General features: G+C 38.2%; 1 protein-coding gene across 3 annotated transcripts; it reads right to left on the minus strand.

Moving 5' to 3' along the window:
- micall1a (MICAL-like 1a) lies at positions 1-23,303 on the minus strand. 3 transcript variants are annotated; one of them, XM_053232186.1, is made up of 16 exons: positions 22,387-23,303; positions 13,569-13,617; positions 11,619-11,760; positions 10,325-10,425; positions 8,452-8,576; positions 7,307-7,899; positions 6,534-6,588; positions 6,023-6,390; positions 5,262-5,674; positions 4,115-4,240; positions 3,855-3,981; positions 3,385-3,475; positions 3,196-3,269; positions 2,180-2,294; positions 1,997-2,043; positions 1-1,633 (listed from the first exon to the last, which is right to left on the minus strand). In XM_053232186.1, the coding sequence occupies exons 1-16, from the start codon at positions 22,527-22,529 to the stop codon at positions 1,509-1,511; spliced, it is 2,694 nt and encodes an 897-aa protein (XP_053088161.1). In that variant the 5' UTR covers positions 22,530-23,303; the 3' UTR covers positions 1-1,508. The 3 variants fall into 3 exon arrangements, with proteins under 3 accessions (XP_053088161.1, XP_053088162.1, XP_053088160.1); XM_053232187.1 differs by having other exon boundaries at positions 5,262-5,632; positions 6,023-6,405; XM_053232185.1 differs by having other exon boundaries at positions 6,023-6,405; positions 22,387-23,301.
- Between the last annotated feature and the right edge of the window lie 1,791 nt (positions 23,304-25,094).

Consider the following 25,094-nt stretch of genomic DNA (forward strand, 5'->3'; position numbering starts at 1 on the left):
TATTCTACAACAAGACTTTCTTTATAAATACATAAACAACAGTACACTTTAAGACAGACGCTCACTTCAGGGCTCTCAGAATTAAAACAGAACCTCACACTAAATTTCCACTCAAAACAAGCAAAGGTATGTCAGAGTATGGATTAAACATGGTACTGCAAATTCAGCTTTTACAGGGCTTCCTAAACATGGTGAGCAATTTCAGTTAATACCGCATGGTAATAAAATATTCCTACATTTAAAAAGTTAGTCACTTTGTAAAGGTTGTCTTTTTACCGTTTAAGAAATAGCTAGTTTAAGTTAAGAAACTGTGGCCTCTTTTTTTACGTTAGAAACAGCTAGAGCCCAGTTTTACACAACCAGACATGAAACTGACTGTAAATGCCGTAGTAAGTATTATAATAGCATTATTAGCGTTCATATTCATGAGTAATGACGTCTTCCTTTCCTTGCTAACTTCACTGGTTAGGCTATTTTTCCAGGTCCATGATGCACATTGTAGTCACATGACCACTGAATACAATTAAGGGTTGTCACGCTCTTCCTGCCCAAAGACATTTTTATCATATCACACTGTCAATATACTGTGCATGCCCCATGTTGCTGGGAAAACTACACTGAGGAAGCGCATTGCATGATGGGTTATAGCTCTGCATAAGAGTTGCATCAGATATGTTAGTAACTTTCCCTTCCCCTAGCACCAGACTGTATACATGTATACAGGTTTTTAAAAGCCTCCAGGTTCTGCTTGTCCACGTATTCTCCAAGCCTCATACTTTTTTTTTTTTAAATCTAGGTAGACATCCTAAACCGCATGAGTACACTATACACAGCACCCGAACACGCTAAGAGATTAGATAAGTACCTAAAATGCATGAATGAGCAAGCAAAGCTTTTCATTCCTGATTCTAACAGTTCTTGATTTTTTTTCATTCTTGCATTTTTGCTTCTTGACAAAAAGATTAACGTTCCAATCTTAAAGGAATAGTTCTGTGTGGTGGTTTGGGCATGTCGGAAAATCGGGGTAGGTTTTTTTTTTAAATGCTATAACTACTTGTGGTTCGGATACACGCAAATCAAAAACATATTTCAGTTGAGGAAAGTGTAGTTTTCAGAGCTACATTACAGCAGAAAATGTCAGAATTTCACCATGAGAAGGGTTTCCCAGGCCACCACACACAGGTTCCAGTGCAAAACTTAAAAAATGTAAATGGCAGACAACAGACGTGTCTTGGCTGATTAACTATGTAGGGTAAATTACATTTTTTTTCTTTAGATTTGTATTTACTAATGAAAAGGTATGGGGTAAGAGCCATTGTTAGGCTTGTGTTCCTCATTAATTAATGACACTGCATTGATGTACAAAGGTAAGTTATAATGAGAACTGGCTGTGTTCAGGGTGTCAGTTTACATCCAGCCAATGTGCTGTCCGTATAGTCATTACAGAGTTCAACATGGACTCTCTGTAGCCTTATCTTTAAGTTAATATGTCCTTTCGTGTATCGTGCTCAGCTTTTCTCTTTCTGTGGACTCGGGCTCTTTGCCACGTCGCCTTTATTGCTCAGCCTTTTCAACACCTTCATGGGTTTAAACTTCCCAGGCTTCTTCCTGTGTTCACTCTCGGCATGGAACTCTGAAAGAAGAGAAGGGCTGCTTAGTAAAGAATCAAATGTACAAAAATATTCCCCTTACCCCAAATGTCATCTATAAATAGGGCATGGACAACAGGAATCACTTTTTTAAGTGTAATTTGATACTGATCCACACATGAAACCTAGGCAGTATTGGAAAGCTGACGTTTATGGAGATGACCATATAGACAAAACATAATTTTCTAAGTACAGGCTCTCCTTGCTTTTCTACTAAATTATTTCTTTTATAAATTTTATTCTTTGAAGCAAATATATGAAGATTTGGGTGTATTTGTGGGTGTATTCATGTAATTTTTCAGGCACTACAGTGCAAAATAAAAACTATGAGAAACAAGAGTCCGTACCTTTTTTCTTTAACATGGCAGCCACTAGCTTGTCCTCCTCCTCTTCCCTAAAGAAAAACAGACATCTTTATGACCCTGAGGTTGAGAAATGTGGTATAATAATAAGACTAGTTTACATTTCTTATATATATATCCATGTCAATTTAAGTGTACAAAGCATATAAGTCTGAGGCAGTGGATTACCTCTGTCTGTCCTGATCCATGCTGTTGATAATCTGGTTCCTCTGCTCAATGATGGTCACCAACTCGTCCATCAGCTGCTTCTCCCTGTCTCGATCCTCATCATTCCACTCTTTCTCTAACATACATGAATGAGAGAACAGAACAGAATGAGAAGATGGGTGGCAGGTACCAAAATGTACCAAATTCGAAAATACTCAATTCATTTGCTCATTCGGTGGTTGCCTTTATTCAAAATCTTTATTGAACAGATGAGGGTTAACACTGGCAGCTTGGCCGTGCTGGGCTTTTTCACCAGATGGCGCACCTCATCTTGGCAGATTACCCATGATATTGCATTTTGTTGGTATTTTCACAGCTACATGAGCTTTGCTGTATCCAAATAACTGTGCCAATTTTCTTTTTTTTGAGACAACATCACAGTTATGATCCAAAAATTTTATGTCTCTGATTATTTTTTATTCATTTACACACAGTAATGCTTTCTTATAACTATTTCACAGGATTTCTTAAATTAAAATTGTTCTGAATCCTGAATAACACCCTATTCACTTTGCTTGCACTTTATATAAGGTACAATGTAAGAGGACTGTATGCCCTACCTAGTGCACTCATGCCTAGTGTAGAATGCCTTTCAGAGATTCAGCCACCGAAAACTGGTGCTCATGCCATTAAGACTAACTCAGTGTGACTTATTAGTTCAAGAGAAAAACACAGCAGCAGAACCAGGTACATTTTAATATTAAACGAGATATGCCTGGTTATATTTCAAAATAATTTATGAGTGTTTTTTTTTTGAGAACTCCTACTACTTTCACAGGTAGAGTTATGTCATGGGAAACTGACACACACTCAGCTTGGACACTGATATTTCTGGGTTTGGATTTGTTAGCAAGCTGTGCTAAGCCTCGTTCTGAAAATGCGCTATTACAGATAGGCATGAGTGAGCAAGTGAGTGAGTCAGATACTTGAATCAGTGTCTTGTGTTTTTTTTTTGGGTGGGACCCATCAATGCACACCTGGTTTGTTGAGGAGACACCTAAGCTCGTATTCCACGTCAGCCTGCCTTTCTTCTAGGTGCTGCTGCTTCACCCTGACAAGAAAACAGACACAGTCATGAGCTTTTCCTCTGTAAGATACTCCCAATCTGCCTTAATTCTTATACAACATTTAGGATGCGTTGATTCTCTGCCTTGTTGAAAACTTACGTGTACACCAGCTCTGCCTCTCGGCGTACCAGTAGATGTTTCTCATGAATCAGAGTGAACCAGTCCACCAGCAGCCGCTCCTCCTCTTCCTCTGAAACATGAAGTCAACATATCAGTAAGGAAAGCAACCACTCTTTAAAAAAGTAGCTCAACATCTCAGGCTTTTCTGAGCTGTGCTCAACATTGTACCAAACATAAACAGCAGAGGACACTACAGAAGATGTTTGTTCTCCTTTTAGATTCTGTTTTATTCTCAACTTACATGCAATTATCAGAACCTTTACGTGACAACACTTTAATTAAGACTTTTAACCCAAAATACTGTCTGTGTCTAATCTTGTGTTTGGTTTCAATCATTTATACCTCTCCCCCAGAACAATATAGCCATGTGCTAATATTGGTAATATCACAAAGGGATCATTAATCCAATCAAGACAAATCCATCTGGCTCAGATCAATATATTCCTCACCGTTAGAGCAGTCTCTGAGTCTCTGCTCCAGCTCCACTCCTCTGTGCTCCAGCTCGTCCAACTGCCTCTCAAGTGTCCCCATCTCGACATGAATGTCCTCAACAGGGATGTACTGATCTGATTGCACCTGCACAGCCAGCGACAGGAGACAGAGTAATTAGAGTTGCTGGAACAGGACGATGGACAGGAGTGTGAAGGAAAACTCAGCACTGCTCTAATCCATGTGTTGATATTTCAAACAACGTGGAGATGAAGGGCACCTTGCGTTTGATGAGAGGAAAGCCGTGTCCGGGGGCAGGAGGGCGAGCGGGTCGAGGGCCTTTGGGGGGTCTGGACTGTGGGGAGGTGACTGTTGGGGGGGCCTTCCGATTAAAAGGATTTACCCTCTAGAAAGACAGGGGAAAGTTTATAAAAAAAAAAAAAAAAAAGTGTGGTGGAAAATTGGAGAGAACGTACATGAAGGAAGTAGAGAGAGAAGGAAGGAGTGGGAGAGAGAGGAAGGGAGAAGGATTTATAGGAAAAGGGTTAGAAGAGGAGAGGACAGAGATTATAGCGGTTAGCCAAAAGGCATACCCACATTATTTATCACAGTCTCCTTAAAACTGTTTGCGAGAATGATGTCATGGTAACCTTCAAATCTTATCCGTTATATGCCAGTTCAGCCACAACTTCTGTTTTAGCAACTGAATGATTTGCAGGATTTTTCATGAAAAAGTACAAATTATTACATCAAACATTTCAGCCAATTTTCCTAAAAAACTATTATACAAATGAACTGCTTTACTAAAGCTGCATTGGTCATAGGAAGGGGAAAAAACATTAAACTTGTCAAATTTTAATTAGCCTGTAATTTTGTACTGCTACAGACAGAGCAAGCATTAGCAGCAGTCCTGCACAAAGCGTTTATATTCAGTAGGTCTTGAAGGTGGAAATAGTGTTGCTTTCTTAAGCAAAGATGATACACATCCACAGAAATCTACATCTGGAATTCTGTGTAGCTGCTTTATGACAATGTCTATTGTTAAAAGCAGCATACAAACTGAATGGAATTGAATGGAAGTGCATGTTTATATTACAAATATATATATATATATATATATATATATATATATATATATATATATATATATATATATATATATTTATATTTATATATATTTTTTTTTAAATGTACAGATTTAATTAGAGCCCTTTTCCTATATGTAGTGATTATGAATCATGTTTCACAAGCATTAGATGATTAGAATGTGTGATTGTAAAACAATATAATGTGGATTTGTTTATTTTGCATACATTAACATGTATGTAAATTCAAATTATATTTGTATTTTATAATTTGTATTTTTTTTTATGACAGCAGCCCCCTATAACACATTATTGGACTTCTGACCTTTGAAAACTGCTCACCTTATTGGGCGTGTTTTGCTGTGAGGAGGGAGAGCCAATCAGAGGACTTGGAGCAGCTGGTGGGCGGGGAGGGGGCGGTCTCATTGCCTTGCTCCCTGCACTCCTGTTTGTCTCTGGTGTGGCTGGCGCTGAGCAAGTATTACTGTGGGGCTGAGAGGAGGAGGAGGAACTAGGTGAGAGATGCGACTTAGGTTCAGATGAAAGAGCTGAGGGGGAAGAGCCAGGACTGTTGATTGATGGTTCTGACACGCTTTTGGTGAACGGATGTTCCTGTTCCTTAAGGGACGGCTGTTGGGAAACAGCGGCGGTGGCAGAGGTTCGGGGGAAGCCGTGGTCTGATGAAGAGGAGGAGAGGCTCTCGGTGCTCAAAGCTGGAGAGGGACAGGCAGAGGAAGACTGAGAAGGAGGAAGAGCTGAAAGAGGAGCAGGAAGGAAATAGAACACAAGTGGAAATGGATAGAACAAAAATGTACAGAGTGAGGGACAAGAGGAACAGCACAGGACTTATGGACAAATACCATACAGCAACACTTTCTATCAAGCCAGTATTCACAGTATTCAGTATCTACTTTGTTAGTAAGCATTTTTATAAAATCTGTTAATGCTTCATAAAGCTAAGTCTAATAAAGCATGTCATTAATCATTAGACCTACATTCGTCTAAGGTTCTGATATTTTAACACCTGGACTAATTAAGCCTTTCACAACTCACGAATGTGTGATAGGAAAATCCCAAGCTTCTGGTCAGTAAATGTCACTGACCTGTAGGGACAGATTTTGGGGCTCTGGGCGCTGGCCGTTTTTTGCCCCTGCCACTTCCTGGACTCTCGGAGTGGGTGGGGCTCTCAGCGTTGACCTCACCAGTCTGGGAAATTCCATACCACGGATGGACTGCAACCACAGAAGACGGGACTGGTGCTTCTGCAGATTCAGCCTCTGCCCCCTCATTGTTGTCATCATCAAAAGGATTAGGGGGTGTGGCTGGATGAGGTGCCTCCTCGATCTTGGCAGGAGTGGACGTAGAGTGCGGCGGAGTGGCTACAGGTCTGGGAGGAGGAGGAGCCAACTTTTTCTTGGACTCTTGTTTGACAAGAGCCAGCCAGGGAGGGTCTTTGGGTTTGGGAGTGTCACTGGATTGAACGGAGCTGATTAGGAGGTGGGAGCAATGGTGATCAGGGAGATGAGACACAGTGACACATGAAGACATTCATAAACAGGAAAACAGACAAACAGAGAATGGATCGCTGGACGAATGAGTAGGTACATGGCTTACCTTGCAGGTGACCGGGATCTTTCACGTGGAACTGGTCTGCGATCACCTTCATTTTCTAGTTCAGCAAGAAAGAAGGGCAGAATGGAAGATCAGGAGTCTGAGAAAGCAAAATAGGCCGTGCTCCCTAAGTGGGAGGGATGGTATACTCTCCCCTGAGTCAATCTGAGTGGCACTAGCCAATCCTGGGTGTCTGTGAGTGTATGTATAAGGAAGAGGGTAGATAGCTCTTTCCTAGAAGTGTGTTCAGCTGCCCTGTGGCATAGCCTGAGCACCAGGTAAAAAAGATTTTGTCTCGGAAGAAGCAGGTGTTAGTCTTCACCTTCACTGATTGGTAGCTGCCGTGTGATGGGGAAAGCTAGCTGGTGGGTGAGAATTGGCATATGACCAAATTGGGAGAAAATGGGGTAAAAATCCCCCAAAAAAGAAAAAAATCAAAGTGATCTAGGACTGCTTCAGAGGAACCCTATTAAGATTTAACCGCACAAAGTAAACATGGCAACTACCAAGACTGGGGACAATTTTTTTTTTTTTTTTTAAACATTATCTGTGTCAGTATTTTTATCATTATTTAACACCAATTCTCTGTGGATGTTTGAGTTCTACACATACTTCACCATATTTATGTCCAACGACAACAAATTACATTTCCACCACTTTTATTCCTTGTCCAATATAAAAACTAAATTAAAATAAATTAGACCAAGTAAAACAAAACCAAAGGAATTAGTTTAACTCAACTTAGAATTCAACTAATGCCTGAGAAAAACACCCACCATTGACTGCTGGACTCTGCAAGGGTCTTGGTGGCCGTGGCTTGGGCACAGGACGCACACTAGGGGAGGGGTCAGACACTTTTCTAGGGGCAGGTATTGGTCGATTCTCTCCTGCGGTGCTCCTTACTGGGGTCAGGGGAATGACGCCATTAGCGACTTCTGCAGCTGGCTGTGGCGACTCTTGCTCCTTTAGTTCCTCTTCGTCAGATTCTTCAAAAGGATTTGGCGGACTGGGAGGGCAGGGTTCTATCTCTTCTTTCGCACTATTCTCAAATTCCTCTCTTATCTCCTCCCCTCCTTTTTCATTCTGCCTGATCTCTCTTTCCAGAGAGTGTGTTTTGGGCGAGTTATCAGATGGAGTTATGTGTTCATTGGCATCGCAACCTGGCAGTGCTTTTTCCAAACTTCCCCCACTTGGAAGGGATTCAGGGCTGGCGTTCGATGATACTGGGCTAAGCTGCTTGCTCAGATCTGGACGACCGTTCTGGCTGTTTGAAGATATCCTGGTGAAGTGGTGTGTGCAGACCAGGGACCCAGCATCTCCCATGAGTTTATAAGAGCCAGGCAGTAAAGTGCTGCTACATTCCATACACCTGAAATTTAAACACAGGGATGGCTTCATCATTTTACAGAGTAAATAGTGGTACATTCTCTTTCTGAAATAAGAAAGCATTCTGTCTCCTGAGGATGGTTGATTATAAGAAGAATTTTCTTTATTTTTACAATTTTCTACTATTTTATATTAATAATAATAATAATAAGAAGAAGAAGAAAGATACTTTGAGATAGCATATGAAATTATTCAATAATAAGTAAAGTGTTAAACAAATCAAAACTTTTACTTTTCTAAATTCTTAACAGTATATTTCATGAAGCTTTGCACAATCTTGGCATCTTCTCAACCAGCTGCATGAGGGAGCTTCACCCAGGAGGCTTTTCTTAAATTTCCCACATAGTTTCCAAGAACTTGATTGCTGTTTCTCCTAAGTTCTAAATGAGAACTACTCATTTGGGGACATAATTTAATCTTAAGTAAAGACTACTTATTAAAAAAATACATACAGTTTGATTCATTGATGAATCAAATGAGCATTAGCATTTGTCTTTCAACCATAAGGCAGATGTTCAGGCATCTGATGGCTTACCTGAAACAGTTACGGTGGTAGAGTTTGCCATCAACGAGGAACCTCTGCACCAGATGAACATGTTTCTCACAGGCAGCACACGTACTGCTCAGGTTGCTGCGTTTTGATTCGCTGTCTGCATTCGGCTGTGTATGGAACCAGTAAGGGAAAGGGAATGGGGAGAAGGAAGGGGCAGGAAGACCAAATTGCTAATAGTTAGAATCATGAATGGATCAAAATCTTAGTCTAAAATCTATATATCAGTATATGCTTTTGTTTACATTGAAAGGAAATCATAAAATACACACAACAGTCATGATATAGTGCGTTCAGTAAAGATGTATTACCATTAATTTGAAAGATAAAGAGTTGAACTAAGGGCTTAATGCTTGAGAAGTCTAAAGATCATAAACCCCAGCCATTTTACTACCTAAGTAAAGGGTCACATGGGGGCAGTGAGGTCAAAGATACTTGAGGAAAAGGAAGAGAAAGAGGGAGAAGAACAAAGTTCCATTTGAAGAAGACCAAGAATAGCGGCAGGAACACGGAAGAGGGCAGAGAGAGGATGTTCTCTTATAAACAATATTGCAAAACAGACCAATGATCAGGAAACTAATCTTGTTTATTAATTTGAGTGCACAGGCTGGTCACAGTGTGACACTGGTCACTACAGTAGGTTTGCAGCTTTCTTTAAAGAAACAGAGGGAGCTGAATATCTCGCTGATGAATCAGAGTTAGTACTGAACCCCACAGGCTAGTGTGACTTGGTTGTGAAACATAAGAGCCCATCACACGGGAGGCTAGGCAACACCGGTTTACCAGGGTGTGACCAAAATAATAGACACTGTCAGAACACTGACACGAAATTAATCCCAGCCTCAGATACAATCTGATTGGCTTTCTGCACTCCAGTGACAGAAGTTTTTCAGAACAAGAAATACTCACCACACAGGAAAAATGAATCACATGATCGACATCTCAGGTTAATGCTGAGTTAACTTTTTGCACTGAATATGATTTTTGTATTGAAATGTCATATTGCTCAGCCCTCTTTCTAATTTCCATATTCATATATCTGGATTTCTTGAAGAGGGTACAAGTACCATGTCGTGCCATGTCCTCATGTCTAATGACTTTCAGAATTTATCATGCGATTTACTGTCCAATATAGAATGTTTTATAGTCTTTAAAACTAGTATTGGGCGATTTTTACCATATCGTTTGATCTATAGGACTGCCTCAGGTGTTTTAGATGTTGCAGTAAAGCAAAAACATGGGCTGATTTGGGGCCCTGTGGTACTGGACAGATTTCTAGACAAAGACTAAACCAATCTGTGGGTTTATTCCATACAAGGAGTCTACAGTGACAGAAGGCGAGGCTTAACATTTCTGGAAAACACTGAAATACTAACAAGATTCTAACACAATGCTCAGAGACATCTGATGCGCATTTAGAAATGTTCAAATCCTCTGACTGAAACTCAAAATGCTCTCACATTTCCACGCAGGATGCCAAACACTTTTGATCCATTTCCCCTTAACCAAATGTTTTTTCGGTGCAGAAAAAGCACTGCTCTTCTCTTCTGCCGTTTCCCACACCCTGAGAGGCCGATTCATTAGCGCGCAAGGCTTCTGCGTAGGCTTTCAGGATGCATTAGTCTTGATTGAGGACATGGACTTGGGCCAGATTTGGGCTCTGTCTGTCTCTCACTGCATCTTTCCTGGGACATGTTTCAAAAAGCTTAAGCTCTTAAGAGCATAATAACAAATCTGTACTTTTGACCATTCTGTTAGATTTAGAAGCCTTTTCCATGAGCATGCATGCAAAAGGCTGTTAGAATTGTAGAAATGGGGGAGTCGTATATGACTATAATATTATATTGCAGTTTCTTACCTCAGATGTCGCGGTTTTGTCTTCTAGGGGTATGGGTGGTTTCTTTATTGTTGGTTCAATATGGCCTGAACTGCCCGGTCTCTTCATACAGGGAGGATTAGCTGTAAATAGAAAAACAGTTTTTTTTCTTCTTAATTTGAACAAAGTAAAAAATGTATCCCTAAGCTCATTCCACTACGTGTGCCAGAAAATGAATTAAAATTGCTCTGTGTGTAAAAACAGCACCATCATTTCTCAAAGCAATATCTTTTTATCTGGTTACTGATCAGTATCAATCCCTTGAAAGACAATTTTCTACTCTTCCATTTAAATGCAGTGGCTTTCACTAACCTCTAAATATCATCCTTCTTGAGTAACGACAAGGTGGTATGATGTAAAGTTGATTTTTTTTCCTATAAAAGCACACCCTGAAGTGTTTTATTCTACTTTACAATTTAGTATTTACTAAAGAATGATGCTGTGAACTTTTTATCCAATTATAGTTACTGTTTCTGTAACTACATAGAGTAACTGTTGGAAAGAAATTTCCCACCGGGATGAATAAAGTCTAATCTTATCTTAATGCTGTGGAAAGTCAATGAAACAAATAATGTTACGTTACAGCAGCTATTAAACAGTCCTTTCACCTCCTTTTTTTGTCCTCTTAATGTTATCAGGACAAAAAAAAAAGGCAGCTTCTCATGTTACTGTGAAATTGGCCGTTCTGTATGATAGACATACTGGTTATTTACACAGCATGTTTCTATTAAAATAGTGTGTTTTTTTTTTTATTTTTTTTATTTTTTATGAGCGACTTGAAAAGACTGAATATTGCATGATTAAAAGAACAGCATTATTAACAACTCCAGTGGAGGAAGAGGAATAAGAATTTTATCTACTATATACACACACTACTGTATATGTGGGTATAAATAAGGGATTGGTATTGATGATGCATATCAGTATTAAAATCCTTTTTTAATAAGTTTATACACTTATTAGGACATGGTTGAGCAATGTCTAATAGCAATGATATCATCATTCTAAATTGTTTTACCTGCATTTTTACTCTCCTCACTAAATTCATATTTTTAAATTAAAAAAAATCTAAATTTTTCAAGTGTTTTTCCTTTCACAGAAATATTTGTGAAAGGAATATAATGTTGAATATAATGAATATAATGTGAATATAATGTAAACGTTGCTTATTTTTTGTGACAATATAGCCAAAAAAAAAAAAAAAACTCAAAGGGTTAACCTTCGCCTGGCCTCACATTGAGCCGTGTGTGTGCTCTGTATGTTGGTGTCCACTCACCTTGAGATTTGTTGGTGAAGTAGTTGTAGTACTGAGAGACGTAGGTGATGATGCTGAGACGGTCAGGCACTTTCATAGACACCATGTCGTCAGCGTCCAACAGGGCCGGAATACCCAGCTCTGTCTCTGCCACCTCAAACGCCTGGGACAGTGAGAGGAGTGACAGAGAGAAAGAGAAAACAGAAAAGAGGATTCGGTGTGATAGTTTGTAGGTACAGAAAAACACATATATGCACAGTGTACATTTATATATAAAATATAGACATTTTTTGCACCTATACACTGTTATCCCAAATCTCAGCAGTATATTTCACATATTGTGTTTCACATAAGTCATTAATATAGTCATTGAGCAGTGCTGGCTCAGGATTCTCATTTATTTTTAGTTTTAACTCTACAGCATTGTTTGATTTCATTTGGACTTTAGCATGCTCTGCACCTTTCACACTGGAACAAAAGGACGTTTATCTGCAAAGGTGAAAATATTTTCCAGAGAGCCGATAAGACAGGTGAGCTCTTTAGCTCTGATAATGACAGGCTCCAACTGCTGTGTCAGCTGGTCAGCAGGTTTAGTGGTAACTTGAAGCTAAATGTTACTTACACAGAAGTACCAACAGACAAATCTGAGCCTGTCAGTTGGCCAATACCTGGTGTTACTGTTAAATACAGAGCAGAGGTGTCTGATATGACAAAAGTATCATACTGTGATAGGCTGCTTGACATTACCTTTACAATACATGTGTGGACAAATCACAAGCCCGGGTGTCTGGGACGAGATGATGATGTGTCTGGTCTATTAATTTTACGTATGTTCATAGTTGCCTGGCAACTCAATAGGCTAACAGTCATTATTGACTTTCATGAAATACTTTATTTAATTTGGTATGTTTATTTAAACAAAACATTGGCACCTCGATGCTGTAACTATAGCAAATGCTTACCAATACCAACACCTGCTGCACTTTACACATCTGCCACGGTGATCTGGCTGTTGGTAAAACATTTACTAGTTGGATTAATTAGATCAGAATAAGAATCCCAGACAAAACTGAGCAAAATACAATGCAGAGCAAAGCTGTTATATAACTTTCCTGCTAGCACAACATGCAATCACTTTGCTGTTAAATGTATCAAGGAAAAATACAAAAAAAAAAAAAATTTGCCTAGTCACTTAGATTTCTGGGCAACCAAAACATGGGTCTGGGCATCATATGAGAGTTTGGACTTGTCTAATAGGCTAATGAATGTATGATTTGTCCACCCTCGTGATATGCAAAATGTATTACTGATATATTTATTTCTGATAATTTCTGATAATATTTCTGAGATATTGCTGAGATTTTATTAACAATGCACCCATCAAAGGTTTGGAAAAAATTTTAACATTGAACAAGGAATAGGATGATTCGGATGGATGGATGGATGGATGGATACAAAAATAGATTTTAATGTCCAATCAATTACTTGTTACAATGAGTTACAGTAAATGTATAAAATCTGATACCTGATGATATTCCCCATACTGAGAACAGTCTATCATGATAAAAATATATCCAAATTTTAGTATTATATCGAGTATTATATAGTGTCATATTGCCTAGTTTTTTTCACCCAAAAACATACTTGTATTAAAAAAATTTTTGTTTGGTTGATTCTGATGTGTTAGCTAGCATAATATTAACCAGCATGTACACCACCATCAGTCTCCTTCCATGTTCCCTCAATGGAAATTTCCAAATAGGATTAAACTTGCATTATTTTGCTAAAATATTGCTGACCGTTTGAGAGCTCCAGCCAAGCCAAGATCAGTGGAACATCAGAAAGTACGAGCCATTAACAGCAACAGCCTAAACCCCCGAGCTCAGCTAAAATGTCAGTCTGTGGCACCCTCTAATTTTCAGATCATTTACAACCAAAGCTACAAAATAACTAGCTGAAGGCGATACTCACCAGCCGGTTGTTCTCGTAGACATTTTCTTTGGAGAGGGAGTCGAAGTCTCTAGAGCACAACAAAACAGGGAAGAAAAGACGATCGGCATTAGAAACACGAGACGTGATCTTTCACCAACGTGCTGCTGAAGTTCTGTAACAGTAAGGATAAATCACTCGGCTGTGTGTGGATGGAATGTATAATGCTGTGGGTAACTTTGGCAAAGTGCTCAGCATACAAGAGAGGTTTCGGTTGGTAAATTCATGAGATTTAAGCTATTCAGAAATTCACCACTAGCGGAGGAACAATGAAATTATTTGTCTCTGCTGTGGGAGAGAATCCAACTTGTTTCCACTCAGAAAGCCCACACTCATCACACAACCTGAATTTTGCAATCTAGCAGGCTGATATGATACCCACACTGTTCCACATTTTACTGAGAACTGTATAAGACAGGAACACATGAAGAATAAGTACAAAAAATGAACAGGATGGAGAAAATTCCAATGTACACCTAATAATCAGCCAGTGCTGATTTGTTTTCTGCCATTTACTTCTTTAGTTTAATTACAGAGGTGCCAACATTGCTAACAAGAAAATCCTAGCAAAGAGGAAAACCAAAATTTTACCACAAAATCCCTAGTGTATGTTGGTGGATGGAACAGCTCCATGCTGACAGCATAAATGATAAAACATGTATGTGCAGAACAGATATTTAACTGCAATCTTTAAATAATTATGTTACATAATTTCTACAAAATTAATACAAGTACATCTGCAGTCGACTCCATGTTCATATTACGCTGTACGTAATAACAAATTATATATGAGTAGGCTATATTAGGTAAGTCTACCCTGCGTTTTTATTATTGATCGACCTGTTGATCGACACAGAAATGCAAAATCCTCGCCCTTTTCTTTTTTTTTTTTCCAATTGGCTCACAAGACCATGGTCATGAATTCCCAGCTCTCAGTTCACCTAGATAAAGTTGGTGCAAAGCAAAAGAAACCCAGAAATGTGCATCTTTCACATCCCACGAATGGATTTCTGCTGGGGAAATATTATTCGTGTTTCGGTTCTTTAGCTGAGAAAGGTGAAAAGGTGAAAAGTTTTCAGGTGTTTCCAGTGTAGCAAGGGGTCAAATATGAAATTTAGGAAATGCTATGGCTAAACTGTAGATGTAGTAACATCTCTAAGAAGTAATGGAAGTCTGTCGATATTACCCTCACTGCACAAAACTAAAAAAAAAGCAGACGTCAGACACCAAATGTTTTCGCTAACTGATTACATACCAAGCCAGTACTCGTCACTGTGACTCTCGGATCTGTCTGATGGTGCTGACGACGCAATATTTATTGTATGAAATATCTAGCTAACCTTTTGGGGTAGTGTTTGCATTCTCTAGATAAAACCTGTTGCATCCTGAAGGCATGACAGGCACAGACAAATTAAATAACAATTGACGAAGCCCTGGACAAATGAATACACGCACCATACCAAAAAAAAAAAAAATTTCCATGAAAGGCTAGTGTCTCACTGCAGCAGATGGAAGGTCATGTCCTGTGCTTGGTATCAGAGTGACTGGTGTCAGGAGCTAAACAATGGCCTGTGTGTGTGTGTGTGTGTGTGTGTGTGTGTGTGTGTGTGTGTGTGTGTGTGACTGAACGTGCGGTGCGAGACTGCAGACGCAGTAAAGCCACACCAGCGCAATACGTAACGCCAGCCAGCAGCAGGCTGCAGTTGCCTCGGGAGCTGGCGGATACGGCCATGACGCCACTCGAGGCTCATACTGGCCTGTCCTTAAAAGGAAACGGGATTTACTGTACTCTTGTCCAGCCTGAAGCTTTCTACAATACAAACCAGGCACTGCAAATGGAGGGGTTCTAGAATGTTCCAACAAATGCACACATTCTAGACTTCTCAGAGTCAAGAATAGAAATGGAAGCGTTCTGGAATGTTCTGATAACAGCACACATTCTAGAATTCTCAGACTCAAGAACAGAAATCGAGGCTTCTGGAATACTCCATCAACTGCACACTTTCTAAAATTCTCTGAATCAAAAAAAAAAAAAAAAGGAAAGATATTTTGTCAATGTTAATAAAGTCAAGGAAAGAAATGTCGTAAAATGCTCTGTCAAACACACACATTCTAGAATTCTCAGAATCAAAAATAGAAATGGAGGTCTTCTAGAATGTTCAGTCAAATGCAAACATTCTAGAATTCGCAGAATCAAGAATAGAAATTGAGGAGTTCTGGAATGCTCCATCAAGTGCACACATTCTAGAATTCGCAGAATCAAAAACACAACTGGAGGAGTTCTAGAATGTTCCATCAACGGCACACATTCTAGAATTCTCAGAACTAGAATAGAAATTGAAGATTTCTAGAACATTCCATCAGCTTGGCACATTCTAGTGTTCGCAGACTCAAGAACAGAAATGGAGGAGTTCTAGAAGTTTCCATCAATCATACCATCAAACTGCACACATTCTAGACTTCTCAGAATCAAGAATAGAAATTGAGAAATAGAAATAGATCAAGAATGCTCAGTTCCTAATTTTAACAGCTTATTCCAAGCACCTGAGAGTTCCGGAACTTCAGAAATAAGCCAATACCAGTAAATCAGCAGGAAGTGAAAGTATCTGTATGTGATTCCTCATGCCTATATCAGTTTCTTTTGACTGTTTAAAAATTGATCTACCCTCTAAAATATTTATACATTTGAAGGAATATAGACATATAATGTACAGTGCTGCTTTCTGGTGATTTAATGTTCCCTAGTTAGCTGAATATTTATGAGAAATAACTGTACTTTTGACATTGGGGACAATAGTTTCACTCTTGAGCAGCACTAGGTTAATATTTAACAAGCTGTTCGTTACTGGTCTTCAGGGCTTGGTTTGAACACTGCATTATTTCATATAATTTCACGATACAGAATTTATCAAACTTCCAGTCTGGGTAGTTTAACAGTGAACTAGACAGAGCGCTCAAACTAATCAAACAAGTCTGACTGAGAAGACTTCCGGACCAATTTACAGCCAAGATCAAAAGTAAAAATCAGTCAGGCGAGTATCAGGGGGCCAAGCCAAGGAGCCAAGGGAGTGATAAGTAAATACTTTTTATGTAGTTTGTTCATCTCTTCTCAAGCCTTGATTCAGATTGACGATTTGTCAGGTTAATCTGCAGCCAAGGTTTCAGTCTGTCATGGTGCATTTAGCATCAGCACCAAAGACTCTCTCTCTCTCTCTCTCTCTCTCTCTCTCTCACACACACACACACACACACACACACACACACACACACACACACACACACACACACAAAAACAGTTTCACGCAGTACACTGCACTGCAGCTACTCATACACTCCTGCAGTGGTTCCCACACATACTTGTGTGAGGCACCAGGTATACTGGCAACGGGCCAAACGTTTATTTGTTCAGAAAAAAACAACGCATTTCATTTCCGACTTTGGCGGTGACATGAATTCAGCACAAGGTCAGCGGAAGCAGAGCAGCAGCAACACTAACTGAGAGAATATCCAGATGGGGGCTGATGATAGATAAACATAACTCAATTTCTTGCTGTCAATGATATATGACGAGACTCTGAAAGCTATTTAGTCTCAGACAGTTTATACCTGAGCTGCACTTGAATGACTAGCATTTCAACATATAATATCAATATAAAAAATTATTTTTTATTATTATTATTATTATTTCTTATAGACGTACAGTACTGTGCAAAAGTCTTAGGCACTCTATTTTTTTAGTACAAACTTTGTTACAGATTTTTATTTTATGACTTCTATATTATTGATTCAGTACAAAAACATTGTAGATTCCAAACATTAGTTTTCCAGCACAAAATTAAATATTACAGAAAAATGTTTGTATGTCAGTAAAGAAAGCAGCAGATTACATACAAACAAAACATAATGAAGGCTGCTGGGTTTTGCTGCAAAAATAAGAAGCAAGTGTGACAGTCAAAGTGTGACACTTACAGCTCATTTCCTTATAAAACTGCACTAATTATACCCGAGACTACTATTTTTTTTTTTTAAGTGAAGGATCATCACACCAAATATTGACTTTGTTTCATTTATTACTGTTTACTGCTCTTTATAGTATTTTTTTTAATGTAGAAACATTTAATTTCATTATTTTTGAAGGCATCTTTGCTCTACAGCATTTCTTTGCATGTGCCTAAGACTTTTGCACGGTACTGTATATTAAGAATTTCCCTAAGAATTTCCCTTACAAACAGAGAGACATTCAAAGACATCGCAACAGGAAACATCACCTTGTCTAAATGTGCGCTGCAGTTTTTTTTGTTTGCTTGTTTTAAAGCATCACCTCCCTCACACGCTCCAAGTTCAGGAAGTGTAAGCATCAAAAAATTGCACAGACGAAACTAACCAAGCAAAACCATTACCAACACTTTCTCAGAGTGTTTGCTATGACACAGCAGCCCTGTGACACACACTCTATGGGTCCTGTGCTATGATTAACGATGAGGCAGTGTCTACCGAGACAGTGTCTAACCGAGACTATATTCTAAATCCTAGCATAAGGTTTCACTGTCTGATGTTGTACTGCTGCACTGCAAAATGTCAACATATTGCAGAAAAACACACAAAGAGACATAATAGTGTCCTGTTTTCATTTAATAGTTTCAGTTCTGTTTTATATAGCATTCAGGAATACAGTTTTAGCATCTACTAATTACTACTAAATTTAGTTTAGTAATAAAACTAATAATACTAGATTTTACTAATTTCTTTAAAAGCATTTTTTTATACACAGTATTTTATAATAAGCTCACTATACAACTCTTGATTCTGTATTAGTGTCTTCTCTTAGTACTGCTGAACTGAACTATCGGCACCCAGCAATAAAAAAAAAAAGCAAAATAATAGGATGTGCTGGATCAAGTGCTATTTTACAACCTTCCGAATAATAACAATGGAAGGCTCTTAAACAAAACCAACTGTGCAGTGATTAATGTGATCATTACAATTCTGTTGACTATTCACCTTTTTTATTCATCCATCATCATATTAGTCTTTTTTACTTTTCATTTTTAAGTTGTCATATTATCATATTCACAGCAAAAATAAATAAATAAATAAATTAAATGCTATTTCCTTCTTCAGTCTGCATTTTCTATCCTTTTTTTCAGGCTTATAGGTGAGTGCTTGCGTTTAAAAGCGATGATCTAGAAAAACCCAATCTCGAAGGCTTCTACTCAAGAAAAATCTGGCAACATCGGAGGTATGAACTACACGCAGGTCATTTACATAATCTGAATGAAGAGAGCAGAAAATCAGCTTAAGCATGTGCGTAAGCCGTCTCTGAATACACCTAACTTTCCCCTCATAAATATGGACTTACATTGACAGGTCTGTTAAATCCAAGTTAAACCAATGAAAAGTTGTTAAAGAAAGTGAGTAGTCTATAAAATGCTGTATAACATTGGACCTGTAACATCAAATGTCTGGTTTTGCATAAATTTACATTATTGAGCCACAAAATTTTAAATTTATTTACACCCACTTGCTGATGTGAAATAAATGCCAATGATTAGTATTAGATTTTCCACATATTTCTAAATTTGATCCAGTTTGATCATGTTTTTTTGTTTTTTTTTTAAAAAAAAAGGTGTAATTGTCCTTTACTGTAAATGATCTAGAAAGAAACTGATCTAGTCTTTAGAGAGGGAATGAGAGAGCGAGAGAGAGGTGAGAGGGAGGAAAAAAGAACTGAGCAGAAAAAAGAGGACTGCTGTTACAGTCAGATTCCATTCTTTCGATCCACATCACATGCACAACACTAACCTCAAGTCTCTGAATGTGACAGACAGAGAAGTGTGTGTTAATAACAGAAGAGGACAACTCAGCTTGAGTCACTTGCATGCTTGCATGCAATACCTAGTCAGAGTTATCCAGAAATGAACACACGCCTCATTTATGTACTCAAAGTCACATTATAAAAAATTATAAAATTGTTTTGTTTAATTGACATTTAAAAAAAGTGTGTAAAAAAGAAATTTTAACGTCATCAGCTATCTGTTACTAGGAGTTACAATCGAATTGATTATAAAAGTATTTAAAATATCAGTGATGTTATCAGAAAAGTGAATAGCAATAGCAAATTGTCAAATCTTTATATCACAATAACTGCTTAACCATTTATCATGGTTTATATCACTGCACAACCGAATGCTCGATTCTGATTGGACAGTGTTCATTAGTTTTCTATAACAATACGACTCTTTCGAACGTTATCATTTTCCTAGTAGCTTACACAGCGATTTGTGTGGTGGACACTTCGCATGAACAAATTTTAAAAATGTGTGTTCTATAAGGAGATGTTTATTTAGCATTGTTGGAAGGAGTCTCCAATATCGGTGCTTTGTAACGGTCAGTGGTAAAGCTGTAACTTCAGGACAGAGGGACAGAGGGGACATTTCAGTTTCTAAGTAATAAGGAAATGCAATTTTTAGTCTTATTAACATCAAGAGAGAGGCTGTTGAGGGAACTACTGTTTATAGCTGCTATAACGTAAGAGATAACAGGAACTAACTTGTTTTACGAACATTCCCCAACATTAAATGTAATAGTAAATGAATAAAAATTACAATGAGTCAATCTTCTATAGAACACCGACTTCTGCTTTCATCACTGATTATGTTCCTATAACAGCACACATCTTCATCATCACCACAAATCATCATAAACAATTCAGCACATTATACAGATGCCCTTATGCCTCCTCCTGAATGAGACAGATTTTATCTCGAGAGCACAAACATGGCCCAAATATACTGCTACCTAGTCAACTACGTTCCAAATAAAACACAGAAGTATGATAGAAACATCATATATCACACTATCGGCACATGCCAGCTGTCCATCGTCCTTCAGCAAACCTCATTAGGCTATAAGTTAAATTTATTACTACTTAGTTTAGTGGGTTATTTTAAATCTTTAAAGTGGGCAGTCCTGAGTTTAAAATAGTCACTTGTCCTTGTGTCAGGTTTCAAAAATGAAAGCTACCAGATAAACCATGTCCAGCTAGATCTTTCAGTTCCTGTATTTGTGTATGAGAATGTAAAATAATAATCTACACAAAGCACAAACCCAGTGACAGCACCTTATAACATTATAACAATCTAATAAATCATTATAATCGCCTGAGAAAAATCTAATTTTCTGCAAAGGTTTTCAGTCACCCCAAACTTTATGAATCATATTTAAGATTAAATCGTTTTAGGAAGAAATGTTCATTTCCAAAATGTTAGTGTTCAGACTGGTGAAAATGTCACGAAGTGTTTTCTTTTAAAAACCCTGGACATGAAAAAGAAACTCAAAGGGAAAATCTGGAGTTGGTACTGATTAGTTCTGACAGTAGCTTCATCTCCAAGACAAATCACAGGTTCATATCAATGTGCTCATTCTAATACTTTATCGTTTCCATAGTAACCACATACACAGGAACTTATCTGGCTGTTTTTTTATTCGTCTTAGACATAATCTAAGAGTAAAAAACTGATTTAAAAACATGTTGATTTTTTTAAAAAGAAAAGCATATAGGCTAGTCTTAATACTTCATACAGTGAAGTTTTCTGTAAGAAGTTGTTTATTTAACATTTATGGAAGGAGTCTCCAGTGTCAGCGCTTTGTAAAACTCTACAGAATAGAGGCTTTCTGGTTTCTCGGTAACATGACAAGCTGTTTTATTTTTTTTCTTAAACTGTCTAATAAACTTAAAGAACTTACAAAGAAAGAAAATGAACTTGAAGAGAGTGAAAAAAGAGGATGATGAAGGAACAGCTGTTTGCAGCTGTTATAACTTGTTTCATGGATGTTCCACAACATTAAGCGTAACTATAAATGGATAAAAAAAAGTACACTCTCCTTTGTTAATTAATAAAAAATGTAAACCCATACAGGCTGTGCCTAAGGATGCATCGGAACCGTTGTTTTCAGACAGAGTACGTGTTTTTTATATGACATGTATATGACATAAGTAAACTAACTGATGAAGTGATTAATACTCTGGATTAATTATCTTTCCGCGGATGTGGTCTGGCTTACTTTGACTGCCATCGTGAAAAAAGTCCAGATCGCTGTTAAATCAAGTCGTCTGTTCACTAGCATGACAACATACACTACGCTTATGTACTACTTGATGTCGGATGTCGGTATCAGAGCGTTTTGTTTTTTTGTTTTTTGTTTTTTAACAAGTTGTGATGTCATAAGGGTCCCTGGAGGACTAGTGGTTAGGCAACAGTGCTCTCATCGCCATGGCCCGGGTTCGATTCCCGGCCAGGGAACCAACCCCAGCCACTGGGTTTGCACGCAACAGTGCACTCCAAGAGCTAAGTGCCAGTCCCAAACCTGAATAAAATTGTGGAGGTTTGTGTCAGGAAGGGCATCTGGTGTAAAAACGATGCCAAATCAAATACGTAGACCAACAATCTGCTGTAGCGATCCCTAACAGGATCAGCCGAAAGAAGACGAAGAAGTTGACGAAGAAGTTGTGATGTCACAACATTGTAATTTGCCGGATTTTTAACTCAACTCCCTCTAAAGATCGAACACATCATTTCTGCACAGGCTAGGAGGATCAGCTTGGTCTGTCCCTGTGCTGTTAGAGATGATTACAGCTATAAAGCACATCTGGTTTGACATGCCCTGAGTCTGAATCACAGCTGACACTGAGTCATCTTTCTACAAGCTTCTGATATTGTGTTAGTAGTGATTCATTAACCTTGTGAAATGTGACGTACAGGTTAAAACCGGATGCAGAAAGGAATATAACTTTACTTACATTAAATCAGGCCTGTGTTTGTGGATCAGAGCACAGAAAGCCAGTCCATCTCTGAAGGACACTGACATGTTCTTAATGTCCACATCATGATATCCCTCACACTGCAACCTACACCACTCCTGGAGGGCTTTTAATGAACCCATGGTTTAAAAAACACAGTCCAGAGAAGGGGTTTGAGAAAGTCTTATTAGTTGTTGTTGCTGTTGTTGTTGCTGCTGTTGTTGTTGTTGTTGTTGTTGAAAACAAAGTATCTCCAGGCACGCTACATAAACTAACAGTTACACCGTTACAGTTACAGTAACTCGCTATTAAAACAGTTTTAAGCCAACAACTCACTAAAATGTCCTTTAAATGCTGTAGAACTCTATAATTATTTCTCCTTTCGGCTTAACTTGACTAAAATGAACATCCATGTTACCCAAGACTCGAACAGTTAGCACTGCAAGCTAGTTAGCTAGCCGGCTAACTGTTATCTAGCCAGCTCCATAGGAGAAGTCTGCCAGAAATTCTTCACAAAACGGTTTTCTGTTTCAAATCTCCACCACAAGACTGTTGTGAATGTTCCTCCAATGTGTCAGCAGTTAGCCTCTCCATCCTCATGACCAAATACAGCAAATCACTCTTCTTTTCTGTTTTTTTTTTTTTTTTTTAATTAGCCAAATCTCCGACTCTTCTTGATCTTGACACTGGTTTGATTTTGTTTGTTTGTTTCAGAGTGTATTTCCTGCAGCTCCTTCCGAAATAAACACATCTATAATGTTAGGATTTGTCCTTGAAATCTAGCAGATGAACAGAAGAAAGCACGTCTTCCAGCTCCTGTTTCAATCCACTTCATGACACAGAAGATAAAACACACGCCTGTCCACCCAGAGTGCAAATCTGAAGAGTCAGGAATTACACGTCCAAATCCACTTCCTACTCACTACATAGGTGCACTATATAGTATCCTCTGTACAACCACTTCAAGTCTCGACGTAGTGGCCGAAATGTCCAATGAGGAGTTATTTGATATTCGGCCATGTTGTTTTGTGGAGTACAGGAGTGTTTGGCGCCCTCTTGTGGACATTTGAAAAAAGTTAAATGAATCCAGTTTTATTTACAGGAGAAGGTGGTGTAATGTAATTAATAGCAATTTCTGCCGAGTGGGAGGGGCTTACACCCCAAGTGGGAGGGGTTAGGCTTGGGGTTAGGGACAACCAATAGAGTGGAGCTGTTCCAACTGGAGCTGACCTGGGCTGCAAAGATACAGGTCTCAATATTCAAGATTGAAGATTCAAGAGTTTATTGTCATATGTACAGGAAACAGTCTGTTACACCCTACAATGAAATTCTTACTCTGTGAATCCTCCAGCAGCCTATGACATAAATTACGGACATAAGAAAATAATACACAAGGCGTAAATTACAAATTTACAATTACAAAATTACTAATAGTGCAAAAAAAATCCAAGAGATAAAAATTATTGCATGTATAAAGTGTACTGTGTGCAATGTAACAAAGAAGACATGCATGTGCAAAGTCCTGTAGAGGTAGAAGAGTCCATATTGCTTATTGCATTGAGAAGGATGTATGTGTGCAAGTATTAGTAGTTAATCTGTAGTCTCTGATGTTGTTTGCATTGAGGTGTGTATGTGTGTCTCATTAATAGTGAAGTAGTTCTGACAATTTAGACCCGTCCGAATCCAGAATAGCCGTCATTATCTGTAGACTGCGCATGCATGATTCTACCGGCATGTTTTTTTCGGAGGTGGGAGGAAACTGGACAACCTGGAGGAAACCTGTGCAGACATGGGAAGAATGTGCACAGAAACTCAATACTCTGAGTATTTAACCCTCTATAATATGACCAGTAGAAATAACCCCAGGTAGCATATATATATCCATCTATTTTCTGTATTGCTTATCCTACACAGGGTTGTGGGGGAACTTGGAGCCCATTACAGGGAACAAGGCAGGGTGCCAACCCATTGCACACATTCACAGACTACGGACAGTTTTGGAAATTACAACGCATGTCTTTGGACTGGGAGCAGAAACTGGAGTACATGCAAGCTCCAGAGTGGAGACAGGAATGTGATATATACAGTACTGTGCAAAAGTCTTGGGCACATGCAAAGAAATGCTGTAGAGCAAAGATGCCTTCAAAAGTAATGAAATTAAATGTTTCTACATTAAAAAAATACTATAAAGAGCAATAAACAGTAATAAATGAAACAAAGTCAATATTTGGTGTGACGATCCTTCACTTTAAAAAAAAATAGTAGTCTCAGGTACAATTAGTGCAGTTTTATAAGGAAATGAGCTGTAAGTGTTACTGAGCATCTTGCAGAAGCAGCCACAGTTCTTCTGGAGACTTTGATTGTCACACTTGCTTCTTATTGTTGCAGAAAAACCCAGCAGCCTTCATTATGTTTTTTTGTCTGAAAAGTGTCTCTTATGTAACATGCTGCTTTCTTTACTGACATACAAACATTTTTTGGTAATATTTAATTTTGTGCTGGAAAACTAATGTTTGGAATCTACAATGTTTTTGTACTGAATCAGTAATGTAGAAGTCATAAAATAAAAATCTGTAACAAAGTTTGTACTAAAAAAATAGACTACTGTATATATGTATGTATGTATGTATGTATGTATGTACATATATATATATATTGGTGTGTATATATATATATATATATATATATATATATATATATATATATAT

This window comes from Pangasianodon hypophthalmus, chromosome 2 (genome assembly GCF_027358585.1).
Source record: "Pangasianodon hypophthalmus isolate fPanHyp1 chromosome 2, fPanHyp1.pri, whole genome shotgun sequence".
Lineage (NCBI taxonomy): Eukaryota > Metazoa > Chordata > Actinopteri > Siluriformes > Pangasiidae > Pangasianodon > Pangasianodon hypophthalmus.

Coding starts and splice junctions, on each gene's coding strand:
- micall1a (XM_053232185.1), bottom strand. CDS start 22,529: ATGGGTTCATTAAAAGCCCTCCAGGAGTGGTGTAGGTTGCAGTGTGAG. Junction 8,577..10,324: donor ACAAAACCGCGACATCTGAG/GTAAGAAACTGC, acceptor TTCCATACACAG/CCGAATGCAGACAGCGAATC. Junction 4,241..5,261: donor AGCAAAACACGCCCAATAAG/GTGAGCAGTTTT, acceptor CTGTCTTTCTAG/AGGGTAAATCCTTTTAATCG.